This window comes from Astatotilapia calliptera, chromosome 2 (assembly GCF_964374335.1).
Source record: "Astatotilapia calliptera chromosome 2, fAstCal68.1, whole genome shotgun sequence".
Taxonomy (NCBI): Eukaryota; Metazoa; Chordata; class Actinopteri; order Cichliformes; family Cichlidae; genus Astatotilapia; species Astatotilapia calliptera.
In genome coordinates this window covers 18,036,176-18,058,081 of record NC_137423.1, presented here as the reverse complement: position 1 = coordinate 18,058,081, position 21,906 = coordinate 18,036,176, and the positions used below count along the sequence as shown (strand labels likewise).

General features: G+C 44.6%; 1 protein-coding gene and 1 long non-coding RNA gene across 2 annotated transcripts; one reads left to right on the top strand and one right to left on the bottom strand.

Moving 5' to 3' along the window:
- Positions 1–822: 822 nt before the first annotated feature.
- Positions 823–3,320, bottom strand: LOC113032758 (uncharacterized). Its single transcript, XR_003273926.2, has 2 exons — positions 3,182–3,320; positions 823–1,212 (listed from the first exon to the last, which is right to left on the bottom strand). It is a non-coding gene; the product is annotated as an uncharacterized LOC113032758 (long non-coding RNA).
- A 236-nt stretch (positions 3,321–3,556) lies between these two features.
- On the top strand, positions 3,557–19,113 carry stard15 (StAR-related lipid transfer (START) domain containing 15). Its single transcript, XM_026185820.2, has 6 exons — positions 3,557–3,703; positions 15,084–15,231; positions 17,130–17,233; positions 17,567–17,684; positions 17,923–17,975; positions 18,132–19,113. The coding sequence occupies exons 1-6, from the start codon at positions 3,557–3,559 to the stop codon at positions 18,345–18,347; spliced, it is 786 nt and encodes a 261-aa protein (XP_026041605.1). The 3' UTR covers positions 18,348–19,113.
- Positions 19,114–21,906: the final 2,793 nt, after the last annotated feature.

Genomic DNA, 21,906 nt, shown 5'->3' with positions numbered 1-21,906 from the left:
CTAGAGTATCTAAAAGTAGAATGGGAGGCAGAGCCTTCAGTTTTCAGGCCCCTCTTCTGTGGAACCAGCTTCAGTTTGGATTCAGGAGACAGACACTATCTCTACTTTCAAGATTAGGCTTCAAACTTTCCTTTTTGCTAAAGCATATAGTTAGGGCTGGACCAGGTGACCCTGAATCCTCCCTTAGTTATGCTGCAGTAGGTGTAGGCTGCTGGGGATTCCCATGATGCACTGGGTGATTGATTGAAGCAATAATTCTGAGTACAACACAGCTGAAACATAAATTTCAAATGTTTATGTTTTCCAATAACCAATCATTAAGGAAAACGAGTCTGTTATAAACTAAGAATCTGCACAGACACATGTGTTATTACACCACACCTCATCCTCTTATCAACGTGTGTAAACAAACATAGTAATGTTTGATTGTGTTATAAAGTTCAAACCGTTCAGCTCAGACCTGACCTTAAAACACACACACACACACACACACACACACACACATACACACACACACACACACACAATAACATAAGATAATCTTAGAGTTTATTTATTCTAAAAGTTGGTATTTCCTTTACTGAATACATGAAATAAAATAAAATATAATTTTAATCAATAAGTCACTAAACTGGAAGCACTGCAACAGAACTCTCTTAGATCTAATAGAAACAAAGTAAAGCCACACTCAGCAATAGCAGGCAGCAGGCAGCAGGGGGCAGCACAGGCTCACAGCTCTGAAGCTGAATCAGTGTGAAGTCTGCAGCTCTGAAGCACGTGACACACTCACATACTAACTTTTAACCTTTACCCAGACACAGCACACTTAAAAAAAAAGCTTTATTTGACAAAAGGACAAGAGCAGAAAGTTTGATAGTGTCAGTATAGTTGTGCATTTCCATCATGACAGTGAGGACATGGAAGATAGAGACGAGTTTATGCTGCTGTCCTGATGTGGTCCAGATAAGACGTCGTTCCAAAACCCCTGAGAGTCACGTTTTATAGCAGTTTTAAGGACACCTTTGGTAGGACACACCTGTGGACACGTTTAAAGGACACGTCCTTCTTCCAGTTAATAGCAGAGATGAGGTGATTCCAACAGAAGACTGTATATGGTTAGGAACAGGATGGTCCAGGAACAGAGCTCTGACCGCTTCACCTACAGCAGAGCAGGAGGGTGGTGCTCATCCAGTCTGGGCCCGTGATGAAACACTGATTTTAGATGAGACACACCAAAGACATGTTCCCATGAGTTACAGGAAGGTGACGAGTTGTTCTTTAATTTTCAATAATTAAACACATAACGGTCTATAACAGTCTATCACAAGGAGTGTTTCAGAACCAGGAGTCACAGAATTGTGATTTTTTCTTGTTGTTCCAGAAGAAATCGTGATGATGGGAGGAGTTATGATTTACATGAGCGACCAGAATAAGAAGACCTGATGATGAAAACCTGAAAGCTTAAAATACATTTTGTCAACATCATAATTACAGACAAGAAATTAATTTAAACCTGCGATTTTAGAAAGGATACGAAGAGGATGACATCACACATATTTGTAGGAAGCTCAATAATTGTTGAATCCAGCCAACCTTAAATGTGAAATGAACAGTGGGAGGAAGCCGGAGTACCCAGAGGGAACCCATGCAAACACCAAACACGGGGAGAACATGCAAACTCCACACAGAAAGACCCCGGCCTGATGGTGGAATTGAACTCAGGACCTTCTTGCTTTGTGGCAACAGTGCCAACCACCGTGCCACCATACTGCTTGTACCAAAGCATGAAATCTCATTCTTAACAGGAACAATAATATCTGAACAATATTTAATTTGCATTAATTCACATTTATTGGTGTTAAGAAGGAGACCTGATGCTGTTGAAAGTACATGAATGGTTTTAATTGCTAATGAAATTTGGGTGGTCCCCAGCGAGGCCCCGGGGCAGACCAGGACACGCTGGAGAGATTGTATCTGTCGGCTAGCCTGGGAATGCCTTGGCGTTCCCCCAGAGAAGCTGGAGGAGGTGGCGATCTGACAGCGTCCCCGTGACCCAGATAAGCGGAAGAAGATGGATGGATGAAATTTGGGTCTCATCGTTTTAAAATAAACTTGCATCATCTGCCAAGCTTGTGCACGTATGCAGCACGCTGCTCTGAACAGACAGCACCACATGAGATCACACGCAGCTTTAGTTTGTACAGCACAAAGCACAGCAGCTGGAAACAGCTGGAGAAACCACAGCAAACCCAAAAGAAGCATTTTCAGAGACAGTCCAGCACTGAGTTCGTTACAGTGGAAATGACCCCTGAACTGGAAAATCAAAGTGCAGAAGTTAAAGGTTGGAGCCGAGTTCTGCAGGTTTCAGTGCACTGTCAGCAGGGGGCACACTCACATCACATCACACTCACTTATCCAGGTAATCTGTTTCACTGACAGATCAGGCAGTACCTGAACATGACACTCTGACCTTCATCACACTTTACTCCTCCTCTTCCTCCTCCTCTCTGACCTTCATTACAGACTCAGTTACATGATGGAAAATAACACCTGATCTGACTCACACACACACACTTTGCTCCGCCCACTGCTTCACCTGGAGAACAGGTATCAGTTATCGATGCCTTCAAGAGCCTCTGGAAATCAAACAGTCAGCATTAAAGGAAGCGCTCAGACATATTTCAGCCCTCTGTCTCTCCACCTTTCGGGAGATGCCTGCCTTTACTTCAGCGTGATGGAGCTGACTCCCAAAAATAAATACTGAAACCTCAGCAGCTCCATCAGGGGGTCAGGGCAAACAGTTTTATGTAGGAACTATTTTCTTTCAACCAAACTACACCGTCTCACTGTCTATCTGCTGTACCAGGTGACAGGCGGAAACGCTGACTTGTGTTTTTAATCTAAAGCTAATCTAGAGCTCAGATTAGAGAGATTCAGGTAGCTCTCTGCGGCCGGGGAAGCTCACATTTCCAAAGGAACGTGAAGGCAGCACGCTGCAGGGCCTCAAAGGTGATGCGCGAAGACAGATGACTCCCTCCGCTCTGATTCCTGCAGCTCCTCGCAGGCAGGAGGAGGAAGACACACAGACAATCACATCTTAGTTACCATTGAGATTTCACCCCGCCACACCCATCGGATGGCGGGGTGAAATCTCCAAATGTGTGTGTGTTTGTGTGTTTACCTCTTTTTGTTGGTTTATAGCTTCTCTGTGTCTTTGTGTCCGTGTAAAAGTCGTATTTGTGCATCTCCTGTTGGTGTTTCTGTCCTCCATCTCATTGGTGAACCTTCCACCTGGACTACTTCAACTGTGCCTTCACCTGTCCAGCAGGTGCTCAATAGGCCCCGCCCTCGCCGAGCCTTGTGGGTATTGTAGTGTTTGAGCAGCAGAGTGGGACCTCTTTCTCTCCGTCCTATCTGTGTGCTGGAGCAGATAAAAGCGGCATCATCAACCGCTGCCGCTCACATCCCCCCGCCGGGACAGCAGCTACCTGTTAGTGGTGTGAGGGCGGCGCGCAGGCGCAGTGAGGTGCAAAGGTCGGTGGGCAGCTGATCGGAGATGCCGGTGCAAATCCCGGACGACTCGGACTTCTGTTCGTTCAGAGAGCAGTGCCTGAGCACGGAGGGCTGGACCAGCCGCTACAGCAAGGGAGGGGTGACGGTGTGGGGGCGCGAGGAGGACAGCAGCACCGTGCAGAAGCTCAAGGTGAGCCGCGTCACCGCTGACGCTTTTACTGCGAAAAGACCGCGCTCCTTCACAATAAAAGCAATGCTCAAAGTAACTGAGTACATTTACTCCATTACTTCATCCCAGAGTTACTCTGGAAACATTATGGTGAAAGTTTCCTCTGAGAACTGCACGGGCTAGCGCAGACGGTCAGTTAGTCGGTGGGTTGGTTAGTCCGTTAGTCACTAACTACAGGGTTTGATCATGTGTCATCATCTCTTCAGAAAGTTTGATTGGTTGTTTTATTTTGGAGTTTGAGGTCACCATGGTGATTCACAAAGATTTGGTGCTGAAGCTACTGGAGTAAATGAGGTACTTGGACTGTAAACACAGAAACACATCCATCAATCAATCGAATGATCGGTGAAATCTGATCACTGATCAATCGATTGATGACTTTTACTGATTTATCTTTAAGGTGGAAACAGGAAGTTGCTCAGTGTAAACACCTGAAAGTTCCTGGAAGTGGTGCAACCTGTGAATCTGTGTTACTTTGGTACAAACAGGTGAAATCTACACCTGTCACAGGGCGTCAGCCTCATTAAAGTGCCAGCTGTCAGAGGTCCAGGTGCATTGTGGGTAACAGAAGGGTTAACAGGCCTGCTTCATCAGAACTCCTGTTACGGTTCATGTGTGATGCTGCCCACCTGACAGGTGTCACCTGTACCTGGAGGCAGGTACCTCAGCAGCTCTGCAAACATTTAACCAGCTCTCCTCCCGAACCTGCTCAGCCAGTTTCAGCTTATTGACGACCAATCAGATCTTGGGAGCCACTGTTTGATGTGAGAACAGGGGCGGATCACAGTACTCTGGGTCCTGGACGCTGCAGTGGGCCCCCAGACTGCCTACATTCACTTTATGGAGTGTGTGCAGTTTTGTTTGGTGCTTTAAGACTTGAAACAAACTTGAGCGTTTGTTCATGTTTAAGTATTTTTACAGTTTCTAACAGGCTCTTTCGATCCTCGGAGTAAGCTTCATCTTTCAGCCTGTTAACCCACTCGCAGCCGCAAACTGGTGCTGAGGAAAGTCAGAGGTTCCTCAGCAAGAAGCTCCTTTGTAGGGTCTGTTTTTTTACAACATGAAGCTTCTCTGGGCAACTGTTGCTGTGATTTGGTGCTATATGAATAAAGGACGACTGAATCGGTTTTGAATCCAGATCCATGGTGTGCAGCTGGATCACTCTGATGGATGCAGTCACACCTGAAGGTTCATTTTCAAATACACAAAGAACATTTTCCATGAAGTTAAAGGCGAAAAGTGTGAAGGAGGTTAAAGCTTTGCTCAGTCACTTCTGTGAGGGTGGGTGGTACAGAACTCTGATGTTACAGCAACCCACTGAAGGTTTGAATCCCTACCTCAGGCTAGAGCAGCTAATGCAGCATGGGGACAGTGACGAGTGAAACCAAAGCTCTCGGCTTCAGTCAGAGCGACTCTAAATTTGAGGATTTCTGCAGAGGGAAAGTCGGATAGCTTGCTGGAGAAGGAGATTCTTCCTGAGAACAAGGGCAAACAGGTGAAAGAGGGCACCCCTGACGGGTGGGTCACTGGATATGATTTTGGTCCACTTGAGAAAAGTATTACCGAAACTGAATGTGGGTAACTCCTTGAACAGAGCTGACAGCAGCAAAGGGCCGTGCATCACACTGGAACCTGGGCCGGCCGCTCCCAGTCATGTGGCACTTGGTCACCTGCTACTCTTTACCTGTTGAGCAGTCCATCTTGTGATCTAATCTGAAATCACCCCCAGTTATACATACGCCAGCACCCAATGGGGACACTGATTATTTTGGGCTGTGCGCACTTATCAAGTTCTCCTTTGAAGTGTTATAACATACCCCCCAGAAGTCCTGAATGATCTCAATAACCTGAGCCGGTATTGTCCTGTGATTAAGTACTCTGCCACAATAGGTGTTAAAGGCTGCGTATATCACTTGGTCGGGCCATCTAGACTCGATCAAATTAATATCTGTAACAGTTAAGTGTATTTCTTGATCAAAAGCTTTTTAGATTTGCACCATATTGCATCTATTTATAACCTCTTTCATTGTTTCAGTTTCCTGAATCCGCCATCATTCCTTCCTGTAGTACTTACAGTCATCTCACTCCTCTTGTCCATCCCTACCATTGCACTGTGACTGGCTGTGGTTAAACAACACATGTGGCTGTACATTAGAACACAAAACATACAAAGGTTATTTAATAAAAAATGTTCTTGTAACTTAAAAATGAGAGTAAATCTGATAAATATGCATACAGTCTTGTTGTTTCGTGTTCAGCTGCTGGAAGTGTTGTAGCGAATCTGCAGGACACTTATGGATGGTGATAAATGAGCCAGGTGTTGTGCAGGTGGATGTGCACACCAGCATTTCCACACCTAAGGAAGAGAAGTGAAGTGAGCATTCAGCATTAAGGCTCACTCCAAATACCTTCATGTGAAGTTACCTGGTGACTCTAAGTTAGTTAAGTAGACCTACTAGTGAATGTGAGTGTGACCGTTGTCTTTCTCTCTGGGTTAGCCCTGTGATGAGCTGCCAGCCCATCCAGGTGTTTCCCACCTCTGTGATAGGCTCCAGCCTGGCCATGACCTGGATAAGAAGATTGGAAAGTTCTTGTTAATGGACCTCACTGAGCTGAAGACATTTTAAAGTTTGCTTGTGGTTAAAATGTGACACAGTCATTGGTCGTTGGCTGTAACTCCAGTTCTGAGTCTTGCCAGTTACCTGACCAGGTAATTGGTGTGTTTTGTTAGCGCTGCTGGTGTCTTGTTTACACCAAAGGTGTCCTCTGGCATCTGAGTCAAGACATCAGCAAGATGACACGCTTAGCTGGTATTTGGTGAATTCAAGGGACTTCTTTGGGTGATTCTCTCTCACGTCTTTTCTCTGGTGACCCAGGCCCAATTACAGAAAGTCTCTGAGCAGACGGGAGGAAGTGTGAGTGCGAGGAGGAGTGTCTCTGTTCTAAGTACACAGAGGTGATGGTGAGGTGATGATGATGATTCCTGTGTGTAAATAATTTATAAACTCTTTGGAAAGCAGCGAGGCATTTCTTCTTCTTCTGCCTCATGACTAATTCAGAGCTGCTGATGGAGCCAGCGACCAAACAGGTCACATGATCACCTGCTGATTTACCTAAGTCACAGCTTCCCGTCATGTGAAAACCACAAAACCGAGATTAAAAACATTGTCCTGCAGTCTGATTTGTCTTCCTAGCACACGTGGATTCAAACACGGACATGCTTACTGGTTACTGGTTAATGGTTCCATGTAAGCTTTCTGCATGGCCCAGTCAAAAACACGGGCTGCTTCCTCACGTCTGACCTGCAGAAGCCCATCTATGTGGGGGTTGGGGGGGGTGATACTCCTGTTATCACCAGCTGAAGGGCGCTGTGGTAATTCTGGGCACTGACAGAGCTGTTTTACCTGTTCAGCTGATTTCTGTCATCTTATGTGACTGGCTGTGGAGTCTCTGCCGTTTGCGAGTCACATCTCTTGCTGCTGAAGGCTGTAAAGAGTAAATGAAACTCTCCAGCACCATAAATGACCTCGCCCTGCTGATGAAAGCTGGAGATGATGGGTGGAGGGGGACGTGTGGATGACCTCAAGGGGGAGGGGACGTGTGCACGACCTCGGGGGGAACTTGTAGGTCTTTGTAATCGTGGTGTCTTTATTTTATCTGAAGTAAATGAACCTCTGCTCGTCGTCTCCAACGTGCTGTGAAGCAAGGCAGTGCGTAGAACTACAGACCCTGGCTCAGCTCCTGAGTGAGCTGAAAGGTTTCCTGCAGGAGAGACGGACTGAGTGACAGACACAATGCCTCGGCGCTCGGGACTTTATGAATGATTAACGGCGAGCGGAGTCTCGCTGATTGAGTTACACGGAGAGTTTACAGCGCTTGCCATCACCATATCAATGACCGCGGCTCCAGCACGATTACAGCAGTGGAAAAAAGTGACGTCCTACAGTAACAAACCATCTCACATGACCACTGTGAAACTCTGACAGGTGGAAATCTGGAGCTCAGATCTCTCCATGCCTACAGGGGGAAATTACAGTCTGGTGTTTCCTGGCTGAGAATATTTTACATGAACACTTTGGTTTGTCATCGTTCAGGCTGCGCTGCAACAACGATGCAAACAGTGACCAAAGCAGCAGAGCTGGAAATGGTACAGAGAAACTTCCTGTGGTCCACATGAACGGTCAGCTCCACGTTAATAATAACCTGCTCCACATAATCATTCACAGGGGGAGGCAGCAGTTGTCTGTCTGATTAATGTTCAGATGGTTCAGTTTGTTTCAGGCAGACAGAGGAGCTGATCTGGATTAGCTGGTGATCTCTTGTACAGTGGGGCAAAAAAGTATTTAGTCAGCCACCGATTGTGCAAGTTCCCCCACTTAAAATGATGACAGAGGTCAGTAATTTGCACCAGAGGTACACTTCAACTGTGAGAGACAGAATGTGAAAAAAAAATCCATGAATCCACATGGTAGGATTTGTAAAGAATTTATTCGTAAATTAGGGTGGAAAATAAGTATTTGGTCACCTCAAACAAGGAAAATCTCTGGCTCTCACAGACCTGTAACGTCTTCTGTAAGAAGCTTTTCTGTCCCCCACTCGTTACCTGTATGAATGGCACCTGTTTGAACTCATCATCTGTATAAAAGACACCTGTCCACAGCCTCAAACAGTCAGACTCCAAACTCCGCCATGGCCAAGACCAAAGAGCTTTCGAAGGACACCAGGAAAAGTATTGTAGACCTGCACCAGACTGGGAAGAGTGAATCTACAATAGGCAAGCAGCTTGGTGTGAAAAAATCAACTGTGGGAGCAATCATCAGAAAATGGAAGACATACAAGACCACTGATAATCTCGATCTGGGGCTCCACGCAAGATCTCATCCCGTGGGGTCAAAATGATCATGAGAACGGTGAGCAAAGATCCCAGAACCACACGGGGGGACCTGGTGAATGACCTGCAGAGAGCTGGGACCAAAGTAACAAAGGTCACCATCAGTAACACACTACAACGGCAGGGAATCAAATCCCGCAGTGCCAGACGTGTTCCGCTGCTGAAGCCAGTGCATGTCCAGGCCCGTCTGAAGTTTGCCAGAGAGCACATGGATGATACAGCAGAGGATTGGGAGAATGTCATGTGGTCAGATGAAACCAAAGTAGAACTTTTTGGTATAAACTCAACTCGTCGTGTTTGGAGGACGAAGAATACTGAGTTGCATCCCAAGAACACCATACCTACTGTGAAGCATGGGGGTGGAAACATCATGCTATGGGGCTGTTTTTCTGCCAAGGGGACAGGACGACTGATCCGTGTTAAGGACAGAATGAATGGGGCCATGTATCGTGAGATTTTGAGCCAAAACCTCCTTCCATCAGTGAGAACTTTGAAGATGAAACGAGGCTGGGTCTTCCAACATGACAATGATCCAAAACACACCGCCCGGGCAACAAAGGAGTGGCTCCGTAAGAAGCATTTGAAAGTCCTGGAGTGGCCTAGCCAGTCTCCAAACCTCAACCCCATAGAAAATCTGTGGCGGGAGTTGAAAGTCCGTGTTGCTCGGCGACAGCCCCAAAATATCACTGCTCTCGAGAAGATCTGCATGGAGGAATGGGCCAAAATACCAGCTACTGTGTGTGCAAACCTGGTAAAGACCTATAGTAAACGTTTGACCTCTGTTATTGCCAACAAAGGTTATGTTACAAAGTATTGAGTTGTATTTTTGTTATTGACCAAATACTTATTTTCCACCCTGATTTACGAATAAATTCTTTACAAATCCTACCATGTGGATTCGTGGATTTTATTTTTTTTTCACATTCTGTCTCTCACAGTTGAAGTGTACCTCTGGTGCAAATTACTGACCTCTGTCATCATTTTAGGTGGGGGAACTTGCACAATCGGTGGCTGACTAAATACTTTTTTGCCCCACTGTAGCTCTGTTTGCCTCACACGTGATGCAGAAACTCATCAGGTCCAACAAAACACCAGAACTGCAAATACGACCCTGATGGACTTAAAAACTCAATACAGCAGGTAACCTCATGGAGGAGAATGGAGACGACTGCAGTCTGGTTATTACAGAGAATCAGAGCCAATCACAGCCTTCAGATTATCAGGGATTATCCTCACTAACAGATGAAGTTTCTGTCCCTGTGCAAGGAATAAAGTCTTGGGCTGATAATATTGGTCGACTGTGTTAGATAAGAACACGTGATTAGTTTTTTTGGAGATTTTGTGGGAACGATGAAATCTTCTAACCTGAGCTGAGCTTTGTTAGAAACCTCGGTCTGAGTTGGTGAAGCTGCTGAAATAAGGAAGCTGAAGATGATCTTTTGTGTCATCACAGTAGAAATGGAGCAGATGTTAAATGTCTAACTATAAAAGAGCAGAGGACCTGAGATGGATCCTTGTGGAGCTCCCTTTAGGATGACTGTTGTCCGAGTTTGAAGATGGTCTGAGCCTGAAAGAGTTCAAAGAGATAAAACCGGATGCTAAAGCACTGAAACCTGAGAACACCTGATAAGGTCAGAGCAGAGAAAGTGAAGCTGCTCAGGTTAGCTGCTGAGATGCCTCTGAGCAACACTTGATCAGGTGTCTCCTCTGCTAACAGGTCACTTTGGTTTATCCTGAAAAGACCCAACAGGAAACCACATGAGAGCTCTGAATGAGGCGGATTATTCTAAGATGTTGGCCTTACAGCACACAGCACTGTTGGGATTTGGCGCCATTTGAATAAAACTAAATGGAAGCCGCTGGTTCTTTTATTCAGAAAACACAGGAATCAAACTATTATCAGCCAGAACCAGAAAACTGTGACGTCACATAAACCGCAAAAGAAACTGAAGGGTTTCTCTTGCACCGCCCCAACACTGCAGTTGTGACACTGTGAAACTGAAATCATAAAATATAAAATCTTAGTTATTTAAATGTATCTGTCAAGTATTCCATGTGTGTGCGTGCGTGCGTGCGTGCGTGTGTGTGTGAGCACATTTTAAGACAAGAATCTATTACAAAGTGTTTTTCAGGGATATTAAAAATAACAACATATTACACAAGATTATTATCCAAATGTGTGCCTGAATAGATGTTTTCAGCCACAGAGCCACTGGTGCACAGAGGGGGAGATGAACTGTTCCACAGTTTTGGAGCTGAGATTTAGACAGCATGATCCCCTCTAGTTTTCAAACAGCTCTGTGGAATTACCAGAAGACCACGATCTGTAGATCTAAGGATCTTATAAGGATGATATAAGTTGGGCTCTCTCCTTGTAAGGCAGTCAAAGTAAGAGTTTAAACTGGTATCCGAACCAAACTGGAAACCAGTGCAAAGATTTTAACAATGAAGTGAGAATTTCTGAGTGATTTAAAAGTGTTACTGCAGCATTTTCAACAGCTTGTAGGTAATTTATAGAAGTCTTTGACAGACGGGAGAAAGGAGCATCAAAATATTTTAAGCGGGAGGAGATGAAGGCATGAACAAGCCTCTCTAATTCATTTATGGAGACAGCAGTTCTGAGTTTAGTGATATTTCAAATTCAAATTTTATTTGTCACACACACACAACCATACACAGTATGACATGGGTGTGAAATGCTTGTAGCTGTACAATGCCCGACCATTAAATGACAGAAGAAAAGTTTTACAATATTTACAGTTTACTACAAAATTTACAAATTAACTTAGGAATTTACAGTAAAGACTGTGCAAATAGCAGAAGAGATTATAAAGATTATAAATTCTAGGAATTATGGGATTATAGGAAATGTGTGGTGGTGCGTGTGGTGATGTGTGGGAGAGTCTAGTCCTACACCTGGTTCAGGGCCCGAATAGCCTGGGGGAAGAAGCTCCTCCTCATTCTCTCTGTTTTGGCCTTAAGGGAGCGGAAGCGCTTCCCAGACCTCAACAGTGAGAAGAGTCCATTGTTGGGATGGGAGAGGTCCATCATAATCTTCCTAGCTTTGGACTTGCACTGCTTGGTGTAGATGGACAGCAGGTCAGGGAGCTCTGATTGATATTTCTTAAGTGGAAAAGCAAGAGTGGGTCACAGACTTCATGTGAGCATCAAAAGTCAAAGATCAAAAATCAAGATTTTGAGCAGCATCTTTCACCATCAATGAGAAAGAACCAGGATGTTGTCTAATTTGGGGCTTAATGAAACAGTTTCGTCTGCATTAAGCTGCAGAAAATCGTTTGCCAATTGTCTTAAGACAGTTTGTCAGACTACTAATTGGTAACTTTATTGTCCCCAATGGGAAACATGTCCACACATCAAACAACACAAACATTTAAAAAATTAAAGAACAGCCCAAGTTTTATCAGTAACAAAGTGCAATAGTGATGGCAACAACACTTATAGGTTAGCTTTAATAACCATCATATCAGCAGCAGGTATAAAAGACACTCTGTGGTCTCGTCACTGCAGGCACTTTATACCAACGACCTGAAGAGAGGATGTTCAGACCATCCTCTCAGACATGACAGATGTTTCCTTCCTCAGCACCTGTCCAGAAACTGGACCTGAGACCTCCCTGAAATCTTACTAACCAGGTTACCAAGTCTGGTTGGTCAAGGACAGATTACTGTAGCCAAGCAATGGTACTAAAAAAAACCCTCTTTTTTTTTTCTTTTTTTTTTTTAATAAATGGTCATTTCAAATGAAATGTTAAAAACTCTCAACCTCAGGAAAAAGTCCAATTATTGTTGGAACTTTTTTGTTGTAACAGCACAAGTTGATTCAAAGGACAGAGGCTTATCAAGAACACCCCCCCCCCCCCCCAAATACAGAATATCCACCACCATCAATGGCTGCACCCTTTACTACTGTCAGGGCAAGATGGGGAGGCAGCCCATGGGAATACAGGGAGTGCAGAATTATTAGGCAAATGAGTATTTTGTCCACATCATCCTCTTCATGCATGTTGTCCTACTCCAAGCTGTATAGGCTCGAAAGCCTACTACCAATTAAGCATATTAGGTGATGTGCATCTCTGTAATGAGAAGGGGTGTGGTCTAATGACATCAACACCCTATATCAGGTGTGCATAATTATTAGGCAACGTCCTTTGGCAAAATGGGTCAAAAGGACTTGACAGGCTCAGAAAAGTCACAAATAGTGAGATATCTTGCAGAGGGATGCAGCAGTCTCAAAATTGCAAAGCTTCTGAAGCGTGATCATCGAACAATCAAGCGTTTCATTCAAAATAGTCAACAGGGTCGCAAGAAGCGTGTGGAAAAACCAAGGCGCAAAATAACTGCCCATGAACTGAGAAAAGTCAAGCGTGCAGCTGCCAAGATGCCACTTGCCACCAGTTTGGCCATATTTCAGAGCTGCAACATCACTGGAGTGCCCAAAAGCACAAGGTGTGCAATACTCAGAGACATGGCCAAGGTAAGAAAGGCTGAAAGACGACCACCACTGAACAAGACACACAAGCTGAAACGTCAAGACTGGGCCAAGAAATATCTCAAGACTGGTTTTTCTAAGGTTTTATGGACTGATGAAATGAGAGTGAGTCTTGATGGGCCAGATGGATGGGCCCGTGGCTGGACTGGTAAAGGGCAGAGAGCTCCAGTCCGACTCAGACGCCAGCAAGGTGGAGGTGGAGTACTGGTTTGGGCTGGTATCATCAAAGATGAGCTTGTGGGGCCTTTTCGGGTTGAGGATGGAGTCAAGCTCAACTCCCAGTCCTACTGCCAGTTTCTGGAAGACACTGACACTGAACTAAACCTACATTAAACACAAGAATGCAAAACCTGAGAACAAAACCCTAAACCAGAATAAACTGAAACATAGAATATAATATTCAAAATAGGATAACTAAAGAATCAGAACATAGACCATTATACAGATAAATAAAACAGCAGTACCCCACAGCGTGGCTGGCAAGAAAGGGTATAAAAGAAGAAAAACTAATGACATGGCCTCCTTGTTCACCTGATCTGAACCCCATTGAGAACCTGTGGTCCATCATCAAATGTGAGATTTACAAGGAGGGAAAACAGTACACCTCTCTGAACAGTGTCTGGGAGGCTGCTGCACGCAATGTTGATGGTGAACAGATCAAAACACTGACAGAATCCATGGATGGCAGGCTTTTGAGTGTCCTTGCAAAGAAAGGTGGCTATATTGGTCGCTGATTTGTTTTTGAATGTCAGAAATGTATATTTGTGAATGTGGAGATGTTATATTGGTTTCACTGGTAAAAATAAATAATTGAAATGGGTATATATTTGTTTTTTGTTAAGTTGCCTAATAATTATGCACAGTAATAGTCACCTGCACACACAGATATCCCTCTAAAATAGCTAAAACTAAAAACTACTTCCAAAAACATTCAGCTTTGATATTAATGAGTTTTTTGGGTTCATTGAGAACATGGTTGTTGTTCAATAATAAAATTATTCCTCAAAAATACAACTTGCCTAACAATTCTGCACTCCCTGTACTCTTCACCATGGAGGAGGCTTACAATGCCTGTTAGCCTGTGTACTACGACAATCATTAGTGTATAAAATATATGGTAGCGGAGAGAGACAACATCCCTGTGGTGACCCAATAGAAGAATTCAGCTGATTAGAAAAACAGATGCTGACTCTCACACACGGAGACCTGTTAGTTAAAGAGTCTAAAATTTAACCCACAGGTTTAAAATCAAGTTTAAACAGTTTAAGAAGTTTATCAGCTAAAAGATCTGTGAGTCTCTGTGAATGCAATTAGACATGTATCCCTGAAGTCACATAAATGTGTGACATTCAAATGCAGTTCATTTACTCCTCAGACTGCACATTAGCCATGAATATTGGTGGCAAGGGAATAAGATTGTATTATATTTGCTTCCTCAATAGCTGAGCTAGACCTCCCTTCTTCATCATGAGCAGCGTGCTCCTGTGAGTATGGGATAATCCTGTGCTGGGAAGCACTGAAGGGTGTAAAGAATCTCCAAGACAGGCTGTTCCACTGAAGAAACTCAGTGTGGATGTAGCTCATGCAGCACTCCAATCAGCTCCTGTAGAACACAGCACACCTGCTGTTTCCTGGGTCATCACACCCTCCCCTTAAAGATAGCACTACCAGGGAAAACCTGGACACCAGGTGACTCAAATTCATGAACTTTTTTTTCTTAGGAGTCATCACTGTGGGTTCCCTCTGAGTTCCCCGTCTTCCTCCTACAATCCCAACATATGTATGTTTCTAACATTTCATGCAGTTGCAGAGTTCAAGTAATAAAATCCCATGGCACATCTAAATGTCACAGTACACCATCATGGAAACTGGTGGTTAGAGTTGAGCGTGATTGGTCCTAACCTCTGCCTGACTCTCTCCCTCTCTCTTTCTGTGCCTCAGATGAGGATAGTCTGTAAGGACGTGACAGCAGAGACATTGTACGACGTCCTCCATGACACCAGCTACCGGAAGAAGTGGGACACCAACATGATCGATACGTATGACATCGGCAGGCTGACGGTCAATGCAGACGTGGGATATTACTCCTGTTAGTTCCTTTACTGAGCGGTGATGTAATACATGCCATAAAACACCTCAGCACAGCACCAGAATGGTGAGACAGGCAGAGGGAACAATAAGGTGAATGGTGGACAAAGACCTAAGGGAACAAGAGGAAGTAGCAATCGATGTTGTGGAAGTAGGGAGACCCAGTGATGTGGTTTAACATGACACTCAAATGACAGGTATAAAAGATACTCTAACCGGTTGGGCCTTTTCCGGGGGGACGGGGGGGATCTTGGGCCTCTGGGCCTGGGCTCGGCCCGCTATGGCGCAGCTGGCTCCCGGCAGAGCCTGTGGGCACATCACCCCAGCCCGCTGTGGCTACGCCGTGGCTGCTGATAAATAAATACATAAATAATAATAAAGATTTGATTCAATTTCAATTAAATTTTATTTATATAGCACCAAATCACAAGAACAGTCGCCTCAAGTTGCTTTATATTGTAAGGTAGACCCTACAGTAATACATACAGAGAAAAACCCAACAATCATATGACCCCTATGAGCAAGCACTTCCTGTTAAAACTCCCTTTTAACAGGAAGAAACCTCCGGCAGAACCAGGCTCAGGGAGGGGCGGGGCCATCTGCTGTGATTGGTTGGGGTGAGAGAAGGAAGACAGGATAAAGACATGTTGTGGAAGAGAGACAGAGGTTAATAACAGGTATGATTCAGCGCAGAGAGGACTGTTAACACATAGTGAGTGAAGAAGAAACGCAGTGCATCGTGGGACTCCCCCAGCAGCCTACACCTGTTGCAGCATAACTAAGGAAAGTTTGAAGCCTAATCTTAAAAGTAGAGACTGTGTCTGTCAGGCTTTTCAGGGAGTTTTTAGGACTTCCTGATAATAATGAATTACAGTCGTCCAGCCTGGAAGTAATAAATGCATGAACTAGTTTTTCAGCGTCACTCTGAGACAGGATATTTCTAACTTTAGAGATGTTGCACAAATGAGAGAAAGCAGTCTTACATATTTGTTTAATATGTGCATTGAAGGACATGTCCTGGTCAAAAATGACTCCAAGGTTGCTCACAGTGTTACTGGAGGCCAAGGTAATGCCATCCAGAGTAAGAATCTGGTTAGATACCATATTTCTAGGCTTTTCGGGGTCGAGTACAATAACCTCAGTTTGATCTGAATTAAGAAGCAGAAAGTTAGTGGCCATCCAGGTCTTTATGTCTTTAACCCCCTAGGACCTGGCGTCCACATATGTGGACATCACATTTTGGGTTGTCTAGACCGAAATACAAAATTTTGCTCTACATGGGCCTGATATCCACTTATGAGGACATACTGCCACTGTTCTATTGAAATTTTAAATGAATATCCTCATGTGGATCTCATTTTTGTGGTTGGGCCTTTTCCGGGCCAACCACCCCAAAAATCAGGTTTAAAAAAAAAAAAAATCAGGCAATACTTTGTTTTTACATTCATCAGGTCCCAATATGCCCAAATATCAAAGAGAAATTAAAAATGCATGCTGTGGAAGAGTTTGGGTCTTAGGAGGTTAAGACATTCCTGCAGTTTAACTAATTGCCGTGTGTTATCTGGCTTCATGGACAGATAGAGCTCGGTATCATCTGCATAGCAGTGCTAGACCTCAGTGCAGCGTTCGATACTGTCGACCATAATATCCTATTAGAGCGATTAGAACATGCTGTAGGTATTACAGGTACTGCGCTGCAGTGGTTTGTATCATATCTATCTAATAGACTCAGGTCTAAAGGACCTGGGCGGCCTCTAACTTTCTGCTTCTTAATTCAGATCAAACTGAGGTTAGGTTGAGCCGGAGTCTGTGCTGGTCCAAAAGGGTTAGCTGGTTTTTAGTTGCCAAATATCTGATTCTGTCTGAACCTTTGTGGATGTGTTTGTGTTCTGTTTGAAGGGAAATGCCCGAGCCCGCTGAAAAACAGAGACTTTGTGACGATGAGATCTTGGCTTCCACTCGGCAACGACTACATGATCATCAACTACTCGGTCAAACACCCGGTCAGTATTTCACTGCTCTGACTGTGACTTGGTGGGTTTTATACTCATTTAGTGACATATGGAGCATAAAGACACAAAAACATTTTATTAGAAGAGCAGACTCCATAGGGGAGCTTTATCACTAGGACCCAGTCAGACCCCAGCAGATTCATGGTTGCACAATCAATCACAGACTTCAGATCAGTAGGTGAAAGTTTTAATTGTAAATACCACTCCAGAGAATAGAGCACAGTATCATCAGTATACAGATGCACACTGAGGTGTGATGTGTGAGGTTATATCTGCCAAGTGGACAGTGCAGTCAATCACTCACTGCTCCTTTGTCCACCTCAGAAATATCCTCCAAAGAAGGACTACGTCCGAGCCGTCTCTCTGCTCACGGGGTACCTGATCCAGTCCAACGGAGCCACCAGCTCCACCCTCTACTACCTGACTCAGGTGGACCCCAGAGGTGAGACCTGTGGCTAGTGGAAGAAGTACTAAATACAGTACCTCTTCTACTGGCCAAATACAATGTGTGTGTGTGTGTGTGTGTGTGTGTGTGTGTGTGTGTGTGTGTGTGTGTGTGTGTGTGTGTGTGTGTGTGTGTGTGTTATGTACAAATGTTCTCTCTGTAAACTCGATCTGTGCTTCATGTTTAAACTGAACTGACTCAGCCTGACCCTCGGCACCATTGTCTCTGTCTGCAGGTTCTTTACCAAAGTGGGTGGTGAACAGGGTGTCCCAGTTTGTAGCTCCAAAGGTAAACGACCTCTATTCCCATCAGGCTGTGTCTCTGTCCCATCAGGCTGTGTCTCTGTCCCATCTGAACGTGTCCTGAACGTGTCTCTGACCCATCTGAACGTGTCTCTGACCCATCTGAATGTGTTTCTGTCCCATCTCATTTTGGTCATCTTAGGCTATGAGGAAGATCTACAAGGCTTCTGTAAAGTACCCGGAGTGGAAGAGGAAACACAACCCGGGCCTGAAGCCATGGATGTTCCCAGAGCAGAACACGCTGCCGTGCATCAGCGTGTCAGAGCTGACGGTGCAGCGAGCTGACTCTCTGGAGAACATCGATGAGAGCTGCTTGAGCGAGGAGAAGACGCAGCAGAGTGACGACGAGGAGCCGTAAAGATGGCGGACTCTGTCTGGTTTACTGTTTGTTGGTTTGTTTGATCAGGTAAACTCATGCTGGACACCTTTCTGAATGCAGCTGCGCTCGCTTTGCTGGATCTCACAAACCTTTTCACAACTTTCTGAAAACCTTCTGTCAGCTCACAGTAATCGGACGGAATCTGTTTCATGGCAGCTACAAACATGAGACCGCCCTCACAGCTGTTTCCAGGTGTTCCGCGATGGCCTCTGCTCACATTGAAGGTGGCTGGAGTTTCATCTAATCTTTCCTTGAATTGTATTTGTGTTGCAGTGAGACAAAGAGTGTGCAGCAGAAACTCGTCTGTGAATCTACTTCCTGCAGTCTGTTTAGAAGCTAATGACAATCAGTGTTAGCCTCCTAACAACATCCACTTCCTGGTCGGGTAGGGGTTTGGTTCAGGTGGGTGTGGATTTCTAAATATTTACCCCACTCATAGAGAGTTTCTAACCGAACAACTGTGCGATGTCTGTAAGAGTTGATCAGAAAGGTGAAAGCTCTGTTTTCATCATGTGGGTAAAAAAGTAACCAAACTATAACCACGGTTCTGAGAGGGTCGCTGTGTCCTGGTAGATGTTCAGAGTGTAAATAATAATAGTAATGATGTGTTGATTTTGTCAGGGCTCTGTGCTGAATATTTAAAGTCTGTAATCTGTGTGGGACAGAAGCCACATGAATCTTCTGCAGGTTCTCAGATTTGTTTTCCTGGATGTTTAACCTGAGCAATAAAACCACATTAAATCAGCTCTGCAGTGTGTGAGTCAGTGTGATCACATGATCTACGTCAACAGATGATGAGCGAACATGTTTCAGCTCACTGCAAGTCCATCTTTACAAATTTCTATGTTCTTACAATGGCAGCTGATGGAAAAGTTGCAACCAGCCTCTTTTTTTTTTTTTTTTTTTTTTTTTTTTTCTAGTGTCGGGTCGCAGAGGCAGTTCCAGAAATCTCTGCTGATCCCGAGGCATTCCCACATAACATAAATTACCTCATCAGTTAGTTAGGTTTCTCCTCACAGAGGCCAGAAAACCTCTACAGGGCGTTGACCAGTGCACTCTGGGCACCCTTTCCTCGTATTGTAAAACACATGTAAAAAACCTCGGTGTCTACATTGATGGTTCTTTTAAATTGACTAAGCAGGTGAGTGCAGTAGTTCAGTCCTGTTTTTTTCAGTTAAGACAGCTAGCCAAGGTAAAGCCATACCTTCTGGCTAACGTCTTTGAGCGTGTTATTCACCTTTTTCTTACTTGCAGATTAGACTACTGCAATTCATTGTATTATGGTCTAGATCAGGCCATCATCCATCGTCTTCAGATGGTTCAAAATGCAGCTGGTCACCTGCTAACTGGTACCAAACGGAGAGAGCATATAACCCCAGTTTTAGCTTCTTTACACTGGCTTCCTGTCTCCTACAGGATCCAATTTAAACTTCTACTTTTTGTTTTTAAGTCACTTAATGCCCGAGCCCCTCCTTACCTGTTTGAGCTCCTCTCTGCCTATGCTCCAGGAAAAACCACGAGGTCTAGCTCAAAACTAATGCTGTCCATCCCACGGACTAACCTCAAATCCTGTGGTGATAGATCCTTCTCTGTGGCAGGTTCCAGACTTTGGAATAGTCTCCCCTTAAATATCAGATCTGCACAAACACTTGAGCAATTTAAATCATTACTAAAGACACATTTCTATGCCCTGGCTTTTAACACACTATGACCCAAGCATTTTGGCCTTATTTGAATTAGTTTAGTTATTGTTTTAATTCTTTTACTGTCCTATTATTGTTTTTTTACTGTTATTATTGTATTATATTGTTGCTTTTTAATACCATTTTTATATTGTTAAGCACTTTGTGCAGCATCAGCTGTTTGAAATGTGCTATATAAATAAATTTGACTTTGACCTTGACCTTCATCCTGGCTCTCCTCAACATGACACCCTGAGCCACCAGCACACCTCTCACCTTTCTGCCTGATTCAAGCTTTCTTTGTCTCAGTGCTCTTTCAAATCATGCTATTGTTGGTTTTTGTTATCACAGCAACAATAATAATAATAATAATAATAATGGATTGCATTTATATAGTGCTTTTCGAGACCTTCAAAGTGCTTTACAATTCCACTATTCATTCACTCTCACATTCACACACTGGTGGAGGCAGCTACAGGTGTAGCCACAGCTGGGGCAGACTGACAGAAGCGAGGTTGCCATATCGCACCATCGGCCCCTCTGGCCAACACCAGTAGGCGGTAGGTGAAGTGTCTTGCCCAAGGACACAACGACTGTCCAAGCCGGGGCTCGAACCTGCATCGAGCCTACATCCTGGAATATACTATAAATGTAAAAAAAATAATCTGATCCCTGTGTTTATTCCATTAATTAAAGATGTGAGGACGAGGACAACAACAAGCTGCCTCTTTCTGTCTGTGTCAGACCTCATGTTTGGGTTTTTGTTAGTGAGTCTGCAGGAAGCTGAAAGTGTCCGCTTACCTCCGATCATCCAGAAAACCAAAGATTGTGTTCAGAGCAGGAAACACCAAGTCTGAACCTCACACTTCCCTTCGGTAATCTCAGCACAGACGGAAGAAACCGTGTCAGTTTTCTTCTGTCTGCGTGAGGCTGCAGCGCCCCCGAGTGGACTCAGTCTGAGCTGCAGAGTGTGTGCCCAAATCTCTGGCCCAGCTGCTTCCCATTAAGGTGTGTGAGTGAGGCACAGACACAAATCCACAGACAGTCACTGCCTGAGGTGTCTCTGCAGCTCGTCTTTGGTGCAAACAGGTGGAATGAAGCTGGACAGCTCCTCTGATGAGAAGAACTGAAGCTCTTCATCCTCCTCCTGTCTAGGCTCAACTCCCACACTTCATCCAGGTGACCCCAGAGGGACACACCTCTTTCCTGCCGTCACATTTACAGGTACGTTATGAAGACTCAGCTCACCTGGAACCCTGCTCAGGTGAAGCAGTGCCTCCACCTGAACAACTTCCTGTTCAGAATCAGTGTGTTTAAATCCTTTTATGGGGTGTAGAGGTAACCCTCCAGAACACACTAGGAGACAGGTGAGACGACCTGAGGCTGATCACGGTGGGGATTTTAAAAATATCACAGTTAAAGTTACTGCAGGAGGTGGCACATGTTCAGCTTACAGCGGTACAGTACTGATTCAGCGGTGACCTTCGACCTTTGTGATCTGAATCAGTCCAACCTGGTGGCCGTGGCAAAGATGAAGCGTCTTCTGATTCATGAAGCCTGCTGGGGGCGATGCAGGTAACCCAGGAGAGGTAGGGGTGTGTGTGTGTGTGTATATAACAGGGCGGCCCTTAGTGACTGGAAACACAGTGAGGGAAGTGTAGTGGAACAGAAAGTATTTATTTGCCATACAGCTCTCCTTACAACAATTCACTAATCGAGCTTCTTCACAGCACAATTAACCCTCTAATGACAACCGGCAGCCTTAAATATGTTCAGCTGTCACAGACTAAACCATTCTTCCACTCTCAGGTAAATTCTTAAATCCCAACCTTCCACCACAGTATACAATATACCAG

Excerpts from the sequence above, each read along its gene's own strand:
- stard15 (XM_026185820.2), top strand. The coding sequence starts at position 3,557 with ATGCCGGTGCAAATCCCGGACGACTCGGACTTCTGTTCGTTCAGAGAG. Across the intron at positions 17,234-17,566 it reads ACTACTCGGTCAAACACCCG|AAATATCCTCCAAAGAAGGA; the intron begins GTCAGTATTTCA and ends TGTCCACCTCAG. Across the intron at positions 17,976-18,131 it reads CCCAGTTTGTAGCTCCAAAG|GCTATGAGGAAGATCTACAA; the intron begins GTAAACGACCTC and ends TGGTCATCTTAG.